General features: G+C 39.8%; 1 protein-coding gene across 1 annotated transcript in view; it reads left to right on the top strand.

Moving 5' to 3' along the window:
* golt1a (golgi transport 1A) overlaps nucleotides 1-14,963 on the top strand; it is a 45,227-nt gene extending 30,264 nt beyond the window's left edge. Inside the window, exons 3-5 of the mRNA XM_079681844.1 lie at nucleotides 13,721-13,899; nucleotides 14,218-14,281; nucleotides 14,403-14,963. Coding sequence (XP_079537970.1) covers nucleotides 13,721-13,899; nucleotides 14,218-14,281; nucleotides 14,403-14,432 — 273 coding nt within the window. The 3' untranslated portion in view covers nucleotides 14,433-14,963. The remainder of the gene's footprint in view (nucleotides 1-13,720; nucleotides 13,900-14,217; nucleotides 14,282-14,402) is intronic.
* Nucleotides 14,964-15,733: the final 770 nt, after the last annotated feature.

Genomic DNA, 15,733 nt, shown 5'->3' with positions numbered 1-15,733 from the left:
GAATTCAATATTATAAACAGGCCTACTAAGTAGGATCTTTGTTTTGGCTGAACATAGTAGGCCTACCTGTGTAAAAACACGAATACATATCAATACAGTTATTATTTTACATTTGGATTTCAAAAGAGGCAGGCCTATGATCACTTAGATTAAATAATAACTTAATACAATTGGAGGGATGAAACAATGCCCTCTGACCTGACTGTGGTCATGTGACTCATCAACCACATCCCAAATATGAAACATTCTGCATTTCGCTATCCAGATAATACTGATTGACAAAATCATAAATCATACATTTATAAGAAAGGCACACAAATTAACATCCAAACATAAACATTTCTCAGACCGTTACACGGTGCTAGTGCGACACTTGTGCCTGCTTTTGTGAGCAGAGTCTCTTGATGCGTGGGGGGTAGTTGACAGCGCAACGCGGAGGTCCTGCTCCACTGACAGCCGGGTGCGGGTCTTGTTTTTGACATATGCGAGTGAGGAAAACGCCAGCTCGCACAAGTAGGAGGTTGGAAACTGTAAAAACACCTTGATGGCACTCTCTAAGAGGGATGGATACTCGTGTCCCACAAGCAGCCAAAATATATCCAGACGTAGTTCCCCGTGCTTCAGTATCAAGGAGCGGTCCATAGATAGCTCTGCGAGTTCATCCTGAGCTCTGCTGTTTAAACTTGTGGCTGATATTAATGTTATTTTAGACTTCTTTTGCACTGCTGTTCCATCATGTTCTTTCATCCCTGCCTGTGTTGTTGAGGGCTGGGGTGTTTCTTTATTTATTGTCACTACGTAACAATCCATCTTGACATTATTTGGCGCGAGGATAAAAAGCTGCTCTGCACACCGTAAACAATGACGGCTGATGTAAATCATGAGAATTTAAGCTGTTTAATATTTCTAAATCTGAGCAATATATGTTTTATTAGCTTATGAACTCCATTGTACATGTAATAAAATAAAGTGTATATGAAGTGAAGTTTATTAAGCGAGAAAAAAATGTGGAACATAAAAATACGTTTTTTTGCGGCACACTTGGACAATGCTCGCGGCACCCCAGTGTGCCGCGGCACACCGGTTGGGAACCACTGGTATAGAGGAATGTTAAGCCCTCCCTCTATTTTCCAAGAGGGCGTTGCCAGATTTTCAATTTCCGGTTTTAACCAGGAGATGGCGCTTCATTCACAAATACAGAAAGACAAGTTTCATGGACTTTCAGTTGTGTTTTGAAGAGCATTTGACACATCAATATTTTAGATCAACTAAAGTATATCTAATCTTGTAATTCAATAATATATAGTCTTTTTATATTAAATAATCATAATTATAATGTAAATGTTTACATTACACTTCTTTATTTGTTATGCTAATACTTTTACCTTTACAATCGTTTGCTTTAATATGCAGTATATTTTTTGTATATTTTTGTGTTTGCTTCCTCCTGCTCCCTTTCAGACACATACTGTATGATTTATTATTATTATTAATATGAAGATATTATTAAGATAAGATAAGATAAGATGTTACTTTATTGATTGAACATTTTAGTTTACAATGTGCTGTCCCACGGTAATTCAGAAGGCTCACAGGTCACATTCCGACCATTATTTAAAACAGTAGGTGCTTTCACACCGTCTACAGTTTGATTTGTATAGAGGGACCTCTGTGGCTGAATGGCTAGATTAGGTGTGGCGCATTTATCATAGGTGATCAGAGCTAACTGCCTGCCGTCAGATTTCATTTAAAAAACAGATCTGATTTTAAGACTATTTCTCATAAAGAATGATAAGAATAAGAATAATGCGTATTGAACTGGTTTCATTAATTAGGGAGTTTATTTAACACTAGAACTGCCAATCGGGTCAATTTGTGTGATGTGTGTTGTGTGTGCGCAATGTCACTTTTTTTCAATAAAATATTAAAGTCTTCCAGTCCGTGACTTTTCCTGAAAGTGTGTTATGTAGCACCTGTTGGAGATTAGGAGGATGTTTAAAACCAACCTCGTCTCCGCGTGTCGTTTGGTAAGCTGGGTAAATTCGTAAAAAGGAAGGGATTAAGAAACACCAAAATGCAAGCTAAACAATAATCTTGTTTAATGATACAAAGTAACAATACAAATACAAAGGAAGTACTTCCTGCTCTTTCTCCTGTCTTACTCTCTGGTCAGCCTGAAGAAAAAGAGATTGAACCAAAGGAAAACACAGGCTTTCATACTAAAAACACAGGAGGAGGTGTGTGCGTGCTTTCCCCCAGAGGTCATGTTATTGGGAGAGACCAACACATGGCCTGTCGCACCCAATCAGTGCGACACAGCAGAAGAAACCCGGAAACAAAAAGTCTCTTTCAGTTTGACGAAAACCAGATACCTTTTGGTGTCTGGTACGAACCTGCTCTAAACAACAAGTTTCCTTATCTTATTTCACATCTTGCAGCCAGCACACACACATCCCCTTTATGGCCCTTTGTCCCTGTTTCCATTTTCCCCCCCTCAGGTTACCACACACAAGTTAAAAGTATGTTTTAAGATATAGTTGTTATAGTTGGCTAAATATACGTAATACATGTAAATTACTTTCATATCAATAATAACGAGGAACACATTACCTATGCTCTTAAGTAGTATTAGAGATGCTTTTCAAATAGTCAAACTTCACACAGGCCCAATATAGAGAACACACTCATTTGTCCTGCAGCCTTTCCACCCATTTGAGCTATTGTTCACATCTTTACTTCAAATAAAAGGTTTCACATTGCATATTTCCAGCTTCCTTTACACATACTGTTATTATTAATACAAAGTAACTAACCACACACATCTATTTAAAACAAGTAGATTTCCCTGATAATTGACATGTTGAAAATCTTAAGAAGAATGTCCCCTCCCCCAGCTCTCTCGTCCCTGTCATAAAAGCTGCTTCCATTTCATATAGAGCAGAGGTGCCCAGTACGTCGACCGCGGTCGACCAGTCGACCGCAGGGGCAATGCTGGTAGATCGCGAGTCATTCATAAAAACAAAAATCCAGCTCCGTTAAAATAGACAAAACAGGTTTTGATCCCTCCTCCCTTGGCCTCCCTGCCACTTAATTCAGGAGTTTACTTGATTGACAGAAAAAGCGACCTATCACTTTCCAGTCTGTTAACCCAGAATGCAAAGCAATACAAAATCAGTCAAGTGCCGGGAAACTCAAATTAAGTTAAAGAGATAAACAAGATAAAAACAACAAAATGAGTGCGGGACCGAGGAAAAAGCTAAAAACACACCACTTCCATCCAGAATGGGAGGAAGAATATTTTTTTGTGATGTCACATTCAAAGGTTATTTGCCTTATTTGTAAAGCAAGTGTCGCTCTGCCAAAGAAAGCTAACGTGGAGAGGCATTATCGGAGTGTTCACAAGGCATATGACAGCGACTTCCCTCCGAGTAGCGAGTTAAGAAAGAGAAAGGTGAGGGAACTTAAATCACAATTAGCTGGACAGCAGTCACTTTTCTTAAAGCCGACATCCACCGCAAAGGCAGCCAATGAAGCATCTCTACGAGTGAGTCACGCTATAATCAAACACAAAAAATCCTTTCAAGATGGAGAGATGGTGAAAGAAGCCTTCGTAGAAGCAGCAGACGCCTTGTTTCGGGATTACACAAACAAAACAGAAGTAGTAAACGCTATCAAGGCCGTCCAATTATCACGGAGCACAGTCACACGTCGCTGTGAAGTCATGGCTAAGGATTTGACCCAGCAACTCAGGAAGGACATAGAAGACTGCGAGTGTTTCTCACTCCAACTAGACGAGTCCACTGACGTGAGCGATACAGCGCAATTGTGCGTTTTTATCCGGATGGTGTTCACAGACATGACGGCGAAAGAGGAATTGCTGACAATTCTGCCAATGAATGAACACACTCGGGGCGAGGACATTTTTCGGACATTTAAAAACTTTGTTGACAACACTAAACTCCCCATGTCTAAGTTGAGTTCCATCACAACGGATGGTGCGCCTGCGATGGTGGGCCGTTGTAATGGCTTCATTGCAAAATGCAGAGAGGATGACACATTCCCTGACTTTCTGAATTATCACTGCATCATACACCAGCACGCACTTTGTGCAAAAATGCTGAACATGAAAGAGGTCATGGATGTGTCACTTAAAGTGGCCTGTTCTATTCGGGCAAGACCTCTTCAAAGACGGCTGTTTCGTGCATATCTGGAGGATGCCGACTGTGTTCACACTGACCTCTTACTACACACCGACGTAAGATGGCTGAGCAGGGGCAATTTTCTCCAGAGATTTCGAGTGCTTCTACCGGAGATAAAGGAATTTCTCCATGGCACCAAGCTCGCGGAGTACGCACGTCTAGATGACGAGGAGTGGCTGTTAGATCTGGCGTTTTTAACAGAAATTACACACATGTTAAATGAGCTGAACTTGGAGCTACAAGGGAAAGACAGAACTGTGGTTGACATGATCAGCTCAGTTAATGCCTTCAAACGAAGACTGCATCTGCTGTGTTCAAAGCTGCAGCGCAAAGATTTGGCCAACTTCAAAAACATCGCCTCTGAGCTGGAGAAGCAAGGGAAGGACAGCGCGCTCCTTGACAGTGTGCGCTACACAGAGCAAGTCAATAACATTACATCTGACTTCGAGAAACGCTTCCGAGACTTCGCTTTGCTCGAGCCAATCGCCACATTCATGTGCTATCCGTTTAGTGAAGACCATGATATTGATTCGCTGGCCCAAAACATCGGAGCAGTGTTTCATCTGAACCCGTCTGCGCTGGAGGATGAGATGTTGTCGCTGCAGGCCGACATTCAGTTAAAGGCGCGTGCCCATGCCGGACAGTTTTGGAACTTATTCAGGGTTGAAAAGTATCCAAACGTCAGAAAATGTGCCACCTCACTGACCTCACTCTTCGGCTCAACTTATTTATGCGAGTCAGCCTTCTCCCAAATGAAGATAGTGAAGTCGAAATACCGTTCCCAATTAACTGATAAACATTTGGAGGCCTGTCTGAGACTAGCCATCAGCAGTTACTGTCCTGATTATGCAACATTGACGGACTCCATTCAGTGCAAGTCATCAGAATATGGTAGGGACCCACCTAAATATATTGAATTGTGTTTTGCAGCATTATATCAGGACCATGGAGAGAGGTTTCTTACCCTGCTTGTTTTTATGTATTTCTTAACAGGGAAATGAAGGGACAGTCAGCAAGAGAAGGAGAGAGAGATAGAGAGAGAGAGAGGGAGAGAGAGAGAGAGAAATAGAGAGAGAGAGATAGAGAAATAGAGAGAGAGAGAGAGGAGAGAGAGAAATAGAGAGAGAGATAGAGAAATAGAGAGAGAGAGATAGAGAAATAGAGAGAGAGAGAGACAAATAGAGAGATAGAGAAATAGAGAGAGAGATAGAGAAATAGAGAGAGAGAGAGGTTAACATGCCTTTTTATGTATTCATGTATTTGTTTCTGTTCAAGAACCCAAATAGAGTTGTTGTAGTTATCCCAAGTATAAATAAAACGTGTTATTCAGCCCCTTGCAATATGGGATTTTATTTTTGGTTGGTAGACCCCCGTGAGCAAAAGTAGCTCACCGGCCAAAAAATTGTGGGCACCCCTGATATAGAGTAATAAAACATGTTTAAGCTAATTTCTCCACAATGTTTGTAGCCATTTAGTACCCACACATGAAAGAATAAAAACAGAGGTATAGTTGAACAGTAATCACGCAGCACATATATTTACTGCAATGAAAACACACACATTTGCCCTAAGCATGTGTAACGCACCCTCTTCTTTTATGAGGGAAACATTCCAGAGTTTTGGAGCTATCCCCAAATAAGGATGTCCCCTGCTCACATCCCTCTCTGAACACAAAGACTTCACCTCAATATATTGGGGAGGGAAAATATACTTTGTCCCTTCAAATTTAACACACATGAATATATATAAGGTGACTTTAAAATGAATATACTAGATTTAACTTTCCTGCCATAACAAGGTACTTTAATACTTCAAATAATTCAAATAATCCTTCACACCCTATGTTGTTAAAAATTGCATTCTAATAGCGGATTTGACAGGTTTAGGTAGGCGTGAACAAAAACCTCTGGCGGTTCTAGTGTTAAGGTAATTAGGTACAGTAGAAGCCCTTTTTTATCAGTAACAAATTTAGCAGTTGAACATAAAAGTCAACTAACTGAGGGTCACTTGCAATGACAGTGTTGTGTCTAACTGTATGCTTGTCACTCAGAGTAACCTACAGTTAATTTAGCTGCTGGAGAAGAAAGATCAGGGGGGGAGGGGGGGAGAGAGCTGTGGTTGATGGGCCATTAGTTGTGTAAATACACAGCTGAGAGCTGCCGTTTCATTCAGACTGTTTAAAAAACGGTAACAACGGACTATTTTTCTTAGCGGATGCATGTCAATTTAAATCAATACATACAACTATTTTTTAAATCAATACAACTATTTTTTAAATCAATAAAAACATTGTCTAAATCCATAAAAGCATTTAAATTAATATTGGGAGTCATGTCGTTACTTTGTTGAGAATGTGGCCATGTAATAAGCGGGATAATTTGCAGCGACTTGTTCCTTATGGGGAAAATAACACCCGTCATGTGTGTGTAGAGGTGTGTGTGGTTAAAACACTTTCATGAAGTGAAGGAGGTTTTCCTTCTATACAACAGCTGTGGGCAGCAGTGAGTGTCACGGACATGAATTCATAGATCAAGGCAGACTGTTGCACACACTCTCCTGTCCTGCCAGGCGACATGCCCGTTCTAAGCCGTGTCCCTCACTCCTCACATCCCAAGCTGCATCCCCATAACTGTATTATGTTGTTACATCGTTTCAGATGTTATGTTTCAGTTGTGCTCTGTCTATGTTCAGTGATGCAAACTTATCACCTTTCGGCGAAATTCGCCGTTTTGAATCCAAAATAGGTTGTTTGCGTGATTGATGTAGATCTGCAATACAAATATTTTTGGGGTATGGGGGGGTCTGGGACCCGGAGTAATCTGCGGCCGTGAGCTGTTATGTGCCATCATGACACGCATGGTGTTCTTTTTTATATATATTATAATGAAGTGCGAGCTGTGTGCTCGAGTCTTCCTGCCTGTCGGCTCTGCTCATGGTGGATGTATAATCAGGCTCTGCTGCTCCGACATGATGGTCTAGCTTAAGCAGCTATATTAACTGTGCGTCCGGAGTCACTGTGGCACAGACTGGACCGCTGGTGAACAGCTGTTAGAACGGGCCGTTCAGGTGTTCAGAGCAGAGCTCCCTATTGGAGCGGCAGAGCGTGATGTGAACTGAAAAGTTTTTCTGTGGCAATATTATTTAAGGAATCGTTGAGCTAGCTAGCTAGCATACATTGTCACTATCTGCTAACGTTAGCTTTAGCCTTCTATTTCTAATCGTTTTTTTCATAGGCTATAAACAGAGGTGGTATAAGTATATATATATATTGTACTTGAGTAAAAGTAGAAGTACTCAGATCTTGTACTTGAGTAAAAGTAGAAGCACATAGATCTTGTACTTGAGTAAAAGTAGAAGCACTCAGGTCTTTTACTTGAGTAAAAGTAGAAGCACACAGATCTTGTACTAGAGTAAAAGTAGAAGTACTCAGATCTTGGACTTGAGTAAAAGTAGAAGCACTCAGTTCTTGTACTTGAGTAAAAGTAGAAGCACACAGATCTTGTACTAGAGTAAAAGTAGAAGTAGCCTACTCAGATCTTGTACTAGAGTAAAAGTAAAAGTACTCAGATCTTGTACTTGAGTAAAAGTAGAAGTACCAGAGTGTAGGAATACTCTGTTACAGTAAAAGTCCTGCATTCAAAATGTTCCTCAAGTAAAAGTAGAAAAGTATTCTCATCAAAATATAGTGAAAGTAGCGACAGTAAAAGTAGTCATTGTGCAGATTGGTCCATTTCAGAATAATATATGATATGTTTTATAATGATTGATCATGAAAGTGTTCTCAAAGCTGGTAAAGGTGCAGCTAGTTTGAATGACTTTGTATACTGCAGGGTAGCTTGTGGATTTGCTCCAGGTGGAACTAAAGTCGGATTTAACACTTGATTATATTTCACATCATTCATCCACATCTGCAAAGTAACTAAAGGTATTAAATACATGTAGTGGAGTAGAAGTACACCATGTACCTCTGAACTGTATTGGGGTAGAAGAACAAAGTAGCAAAACATTGAAATACTTAAATAAAGTACAAGTATCTCAAAATTGTGCCCAAGTATAGTACTTGTTGAGTTTATGAACTTAGTTACTTTGCACCATGTGGCTATAAAGATAGAAAGACTAAGCCTTGCACAGAGGCATGAAAATACATTTTCAAAATGCTCAACAGTGCTGCCAAAATTATAAACTGACTGCTACACAATTTAAAATAAATGCTTTTATATATTTATATTAGATGCGACTCTTTGGCGTTTCTGTTATTATTAACACTGCTGCTTTAGTTGTTCTGCTAATATCCTCTATAATTCCTAATTTTAAAGCCAATATTCTGTGGGGTGGGGGAGCCGGGGGCTCGGATCCTTGTCACCTTTTTCATCCCTGATGAGTTTGCATCCCTGTATGTTAAAAAGCCTCAGTCACCTTAATTCATGTAATAAAAACATCTCAGGTCAGTAACACTCAAAGCTAAATGTGCAATACCATGTTCAGCTATGTTACTATTTATAATGTTATTGTTGTTACATCAGAAGATGTACATATTGGAATGATTTCTTAACTTACAGTAGGCTATTTTTTACAATGTGTGTTGGAAGGATTTATTAAATTACTATGAATATTGTCATTGTTGAAGGCTTTTAGAGAAGGGTGAACTATAAGCCTGAATTACATAACATTTTATACCTAAAAACATAAAAGCCACAATAAATGAATCACAATTATTCTAGTTATTTTTACCTCCCGTATTGCTTTCAACCCACCAGCTTTTATGGTGTTGTTACGTCACTAACTGTAAGCTTGTCACATACAGTCTATGGTCACTCGGAGTAACCTACAGTTAATTTAGCTGCTGGAGAAGAAAGATCAGGGGGGGAGGGGGGGGGGGGGGAGAGAGAGCTGTGGTTGATGGGCCATTTGTTTTGTAAATACACAGCTGAGAGCTGCCGTTTCATTCAGACTGTTTAAAAAACGGTAACAACGGACTATTTTTCTTAGCGGATGCATGTCAATTTAAATCAATACATACAACTATTTTTTAAATCAATAAAATATTTTCTAAATCCATAAAAGCATTTCAATTAATATTGGGAGTCATGTCGTTACTTTGTTGAGAATGTGGCCGTGTAATAAGCGGGATAATTTGCAGCGAATTGTTCCTTATGGGGAAAATAACACCCTTCATCCAGATGAGGATCCCTCCGTTATGCTTTGGGATCCTGATCGACCGACGAAGCTCCATTAAAATATACATATTTTTGGTGAATTACTGAGTTTAGGCACGTTAATAACGTTTTAATGAAGTTGAATACAGTATATTCATTTGTGTCAGTGATTTCATGTCAATTCGGCGAACATAAACATAAATGATCGTGGTGAAGATGATGATTAAATTAGGATTAAAAATCGAGAGCCGGGCTGCATTTCCTCCCGTTTTTTTTCTTTCGAATAACAACATTATTTTGTTAAATAATAACATGGTGATGTTTTGTAAATGATTACATGTCTCTTATTTAGCACAGTAGTATGATATCCATGACATATGGATCTTAACAAAGTTCCGCTGTACATCCAGCGTACTGTATCTGACTTTATTTCACATGAGCTCCAGTGTGGAACCCCACTGTACCCCCTGGTGGATCAATGATCCATTGCAGCTGGCTTCATTACATTTATCCATCACGGGGGCGGTCTCAAGTCAAGCTGGAGGTTTTCCCTTGAGCGAGGGCAGATCACGTACCAATCACGGCCCTCGCGTTTCAAACTGTCTGAAATGAATCACTACATCTGTAAGTACTAGCATCCCTCCTCACATGCTCTCACGGCCCGTCCACACAGCGGCGTGCGTTGAAGCTTCAACGCTTCTGCCCATTCACTTTGAATGGGGTGACGTCACGCTTCGCCAAACTGCATTGTGGGGAGCGTAGCTACGCGTTGCTGGCGGAAGCGTCAGCCAATCAAATCCCGTTTATGAAAATCTGCCAGTACAACAGCTAGCCAATCAAACCGCGTGTATGCTGCGAGAGCCATACCGCAGGTCATTTCTACATGTTCCATAAAATGGAGGAGAAAATAATCATTGCGGTCGTGAATCACCCGGTGCTGTATGATCAGTCTCTGTTCCTCTCTACCGGGATACAAACCGGAGGAGCCATACATGGAGGGAGGTGGCAGAGATAGTGGGTGAAACTGGTAGGTTTTCGCCTGTTTGGGGAGATTCATGTGATTGGTTGTTGGTCGCGTTGCTCGCGTTGACTCCCCAAGCTTCAGACACGCCCACCGCCAAGCGTCAACGCACGCTGCTTTGTGGACGCTCCGTCACTCTCTGCTAGAAAGGGCCGGTGCTGCACCACGTTTGGAGGCAGGACCAAACCATTACATGTAAATAGAGGGGGGTGTGCAGAGGCTTTGGATAATTAACTTTTGGAAGAAAAAAAGTGTAATGAATCGTAAGTTTAGTGAGTACATCATGAATATAACGTTATATTAATGTTGATGATTGATGAATGATGAAAAGTTACTTCTTAATGTTCTAAAAAATGATTGGGCCCCTGTCAGTCACGGGCCCTTAGAATCGTCCTAACTTTTCACCCCCTTACGGCCCGTCCACACAGCAGCGTTAAAAAAATCTTGAAAATCTTGGAGCTGGGCGTGTCTGAAAGCTTGGGGATTTTTTGCGAGCAACGCGACCAACAACCAATCACATGAATCTCCCGCCCCCGACATACAAAGCAATAGCAATGTTAAAACTAAGTAAACTGGATATAAAATCCCCAAACAGGCGAAAACCTACCAGTTTCACCCACTGTCTTTGCCACCTCCCTCCATGCCTGGTTCCTCCGGTTTGTATCCCGGTAAGTTATTAGCGACTGGTCATAAAGAACCGGGTGATTTGCAATAACTAATTTCTCCTCCATTTTCAGGAATATAGAAAATGAACTGCGGTCTGGCTCTCCCAGCTTGCACGCGGTTTGATTGGCTAGCGCTTGTACTGTCAGATTTGCATAAAGGGGATTTGATTGGCTGACGCTTCCACCTCAGCTTCAAAAGTTGAATATGGCTCAACTTTTGAATCCTGAAAATCCTGGAAATCTTCGCTTTGCTTCCCAGCAATGCAGTTCGGCGAAAAGCGAGGCAAAGTGACGTCACCCCATTCAAAGTCAATGGCCAGAGAAGCGTTGGAAGCGTTGGAAGATTTTTTTAACGCTGCTGTGTAGACGGGCCATTACGGCTTCCCTGCATATCACACCTTACACCAACACTGACTCATGTTAACATTTAGAGATAAGACAATCGTTGACCTAGTTTATCACACTTTGAATCAATCATTCATCTTAAAAATGGATTAGTGCAGCTTTAATCTGTAAATAAACATTTAAGTAAGTATAACATGACAATTATACTCTATTTAACTAAAGTTCCCTCAAAATTCTTCTTAAAAAAATGATTGATTAAATACTTTCCAAAATTGATTTGGTTCACAAATATCAAACAGAAAGTGTCAGGCTAAACATTAGAAAGAGTTGTGACAAATGTGCATCTAAGTGGACGGACAAAACCAAAGAAACCTCACAGTAAATGGAGAAAAACTGAGGAAATTAATTAAATAAACTTGCGACCTTTATCTTATGTCTTCCAACGTTCGTGGCAGAGACTGACCACAAGCCATCATCAGATAATTTAATTTAAAATACATATGAAGCTACACAAATATGATTTAGGACCTCATCTACATACCGGGTTAGCATAGTTTGATCACTGAATCACTACCCGTGACATTAGTTCCAAGCAGGTTACTGTTGACACGCTGTGTGTCAGGCCTACAGACTCATTAATCATGTGTGCAAGGGTTGGCCTGGATGTAAATGTGAACAGTATTACAGCAGTAGAGCAGAGCTGAGTTTCGGTAACGGGTGGCTACTCAGAAAGCAGAGAATTGTCATTCCTCAGACATCGAGTTTCTGAACAGTTACAGTGATGGAGGGACGCCTTTGATGGAAAATGCAAAGTATGGCCAGAACAGAAGTAGGATGCAGATGTAGATGCAACGGACAGAAACTCTCATAACTTTGCTTCATTTTTTCGTCGTTGATGCCTTTTTGGCTCTTTTGATCTTCTTTGTGTTGCTGGAGCACGTATGGCATGTGACTGGGATGCACTCTTTAGCACTAGATGGGATGTTACGGTGTTCAGTTTGTTGTGTCATCATTCCCTCAAACCCCCGGCCATCGGGCAGGACCTGCCGGACTCAGAAGCCCCGTAGCTTGGACCTGAGGCTATTCCACTGCCAACCTGCCCCTGTTCTACTTTCTCTAAAATACACCCTGGTATATTTTCGGTGAAATAGACCAGGGGCCGTATTCACAAAGGATCTTAGGGCTAAAAGTAGCTCCTAACTGGCGAATTTAGGAGAAACTCCTAAACATAATGGGCGTGTCAGTCTTAAATTTAGGACTCCTAATTTTATTCACTAAGAGCAATTCACAAAGTATTTTAGGACTAAAAGTAGCACCTAAGTTTAGGAGAGCTTAAAAGTCCTCGAGAGGACTCCTAACTCAGTAAGACCTATTCACAAAGAATCTGAAAATGGCTGCGAGACGAAATGTTTTGGAGACAATGGAAGACTGTGAATTGATCAAGAGATATAGGCTAAATCTTGAGGGTATCAAACTTGTTGTGGAATTAGTGCGGGATGCAATAACATCCCCGACTAACAGGAATAACCCGATTAGTCCAAAAATAAAATGTTTGGCAACACTACGATATTTAGCAACAGGGAAAATGCAACTTTGCAATGCCGACGACACTTTCATTCATCATGATAGAGGGACTTGAACGGCGGTATGGGCTGTTATTGAAAGTGTTTAAGTGCTGGAAATATGCTCATTGGATAATAGTTTGCGGGGTGCTTTTAATTGCCTCCTTGATTTAATGCAATTTACGTATTTTTATTTTTTGCTCTCTCTCTTTAACGTATACAACGTCATTATCGTGGTCTGCACAAACTTGTCATCATGCGTGTATTCTGCTAACTGCACTGTCCATAACTATTTGATAGGAATACATTTCTAGCCTAGGCTATTTCCTTGTTTTTCGGTGATTTAGTGGGCTCGTTTGTGGGATGTTGCGGATGAGTTTCACAGAGACCGCCTGCTCTGAACAACCAATCACCGTACTGACCGCTTCTAAACTCATGCACGAGAATCGACGTAATCCATAGCAACGGCGTGTCACTCTTAGTTCACTCTTAGTGATTTATCCTTAGTATGAGTAGATCTCCGCGGGTTTGTGAATAACTTTTAAGAAAAAACTCCTACGTAAAATGTTTTAGCGCGAGTTAGGAGCACTCCTAGCGGTAAGATAAAATGCTTTGTGAATACAGCCCCAGGTCTGTTTTTTGTAAAATAAACCAGGGACCATATATTGAAACAGGACTGTGTGGATTCATCAAATAACACAAATAGCAATATATATATATACAGTATATGTGTTAAATATTTCCCTTGTTTTGGTTTAATGACTCCCTGTAGATTCTTTTTCTGAGTGGCTTGGCTCTCATCATCGGCTTCAGGAGGACAACCCACTTCTTCTTCCAAAGACAGAAGTTTCGGGGTTCTTTCTTCTTCCTTGGAGGCGTGACTCTGGTGCTGTGCCGTTGGGCAATCTTTGGAATGCTGGTGGAGAGTTATGGCTTTGTGCTTTTATTTAGGTAAGACAGAAAAACAAGGGAGCCCAATAATTGTTTTTCCCCTAACATAATAATAATATTAAGAGAAGACAAGATAGAACTTTATTGATCCCAATTTGGGAAATTGTTGTAATACTAATGTAATAATAACATTGTAATAAACAACAAAATGTGTGTATTTGAAATCAATGCAAATATTTTGGTGTGTGCTGTTTATGCTTAGTCTATCTCAGTTTGATGGATTGATTTCTGTATTACGTTTGTTTTTCTTGGAAATGTTGAATGATGCACCTTGGCAAGAGGTGAACACAGAGACCACTCTTTTGTTTTCCTCTGTAGGTCCTTCTTCCCTATGGCACTGGGATTCCTGCTGTCAGCTGTCAACATCCCCTTCCTAAGTGCAGTACGTTTTGCTATTTGCCTAATAGATTCAACCAAAAAGGCTTTTACATGTTTTTTATTTGAAATACCTCAGGAATATACAGGACTTTAACAGTCTTAATGAACTCTCATGTTTGTGTCAGTATTTCTCCAGCAGCCCCTCCATGGTGTGATCAGAAGAACATGATGCAGCAGGAGGAAAGCCAGAAGTCTTTAGACATTACAGCACCGACTGAGGGCAAAAACAGCTGCTTGGAAACTACACAAACGTATTATTTAAAAACATTTTTTTAAATCATGCTGTTGTACAGGATGTTTTCCATCTCCATCATTTATCATTTTATTTAATATTGTTTATATTGTGTTGTTTGTTTCATTGAGACAAATAAATATTCCCATATTGTCTGACTTACTGTACAATACCAGAATATCACACAGGTCCTTATACACGTATAGATAACCAGTCAAAATAGCGTCAATAACACATAAATAAATACACCTATAACACATGTACTGAAATAAATTAATGACGTAACATACCGAATTTAATTAATAAGGTAAATCTAAATGAATAACTAAGGCAATATAGTTAAATTAGGTTTTACTTTTAAATAATGTTTCTAAAATTAATACTTTTATATATTTAAGTGGATTTATTGTATATACAAAATGTGTATTTATTTTAAAAAGAAAATTGAAACACCTATGTATTGCAGCTCTCATTTATTTTGGGTAATTTTATGAAATTGTAATTAATATGTCAAACATTCATGTGTAAGCATTATTATAAACTTCCTTACGCCTTAACAGGTATGTTTTCAGAAGAACACATTATATACACAAAGGAAAGAGATTGACACAGAGACAGTCTCATCTGTGTTCAGTCTAACTTATCTAAACTCATGATGAGAATGTGTAGCACTTTACTTTACAGTTGAGTCAAGACATGGAATAGTGGGCTACAGTTTGAGAATAACTATGTCATTGTTGAGTAATATCAAGTAGATAAGAAGAAGAATACATACTTTATTAATTCAATTCAGGGGGAAATTCTGGGTTCCATTCTGGTGTTATTTTTACATTTACACACATAGTTGATATACTAGACCCTCCAGAAAAACGCGGGCAAAAATCCTTGATTATGCGGGCTAAATTCCTTGATTATGCGGGCTAAAATCCTTGATTATGCGATTAAACATGCAGGGTTTTTATGGGATTTTATGCGGTGAAATTGCGGGAAGTTGCGAAATATGCGGAAAATTGCGAAATATGAGGGGGAAAAGAATGACAATTTTTTTAAATATTGGGATGTCTTATTTATTCTCTCTCACACACAACCTGCCACTAACGTTAAACCCCTTTACTATTCAATTAAACACATTCAATGTTTATTTATTGTAAAAGCAATTGGGCTATTTTAATCTCACACACACACACACCCCCCCACACACACACACACACACTTCTCCGCCTC

This window comes from Notothenia rossii (genome assembly GCF_949606895.1).
Source record: "Notothenia rossii genome assembly, chromosome: 5".
Lineage (NCBI taxonomy): Eukaryota > Metazoa > Chordata > Actinopteri > Perciformes > Nototheniidae > Notothenia > Notothenia rossii.
Note: the sequence above shows the minus strand (reverse complement) of the source record. Positions and strands in the feature narration are given on the sequence as shown.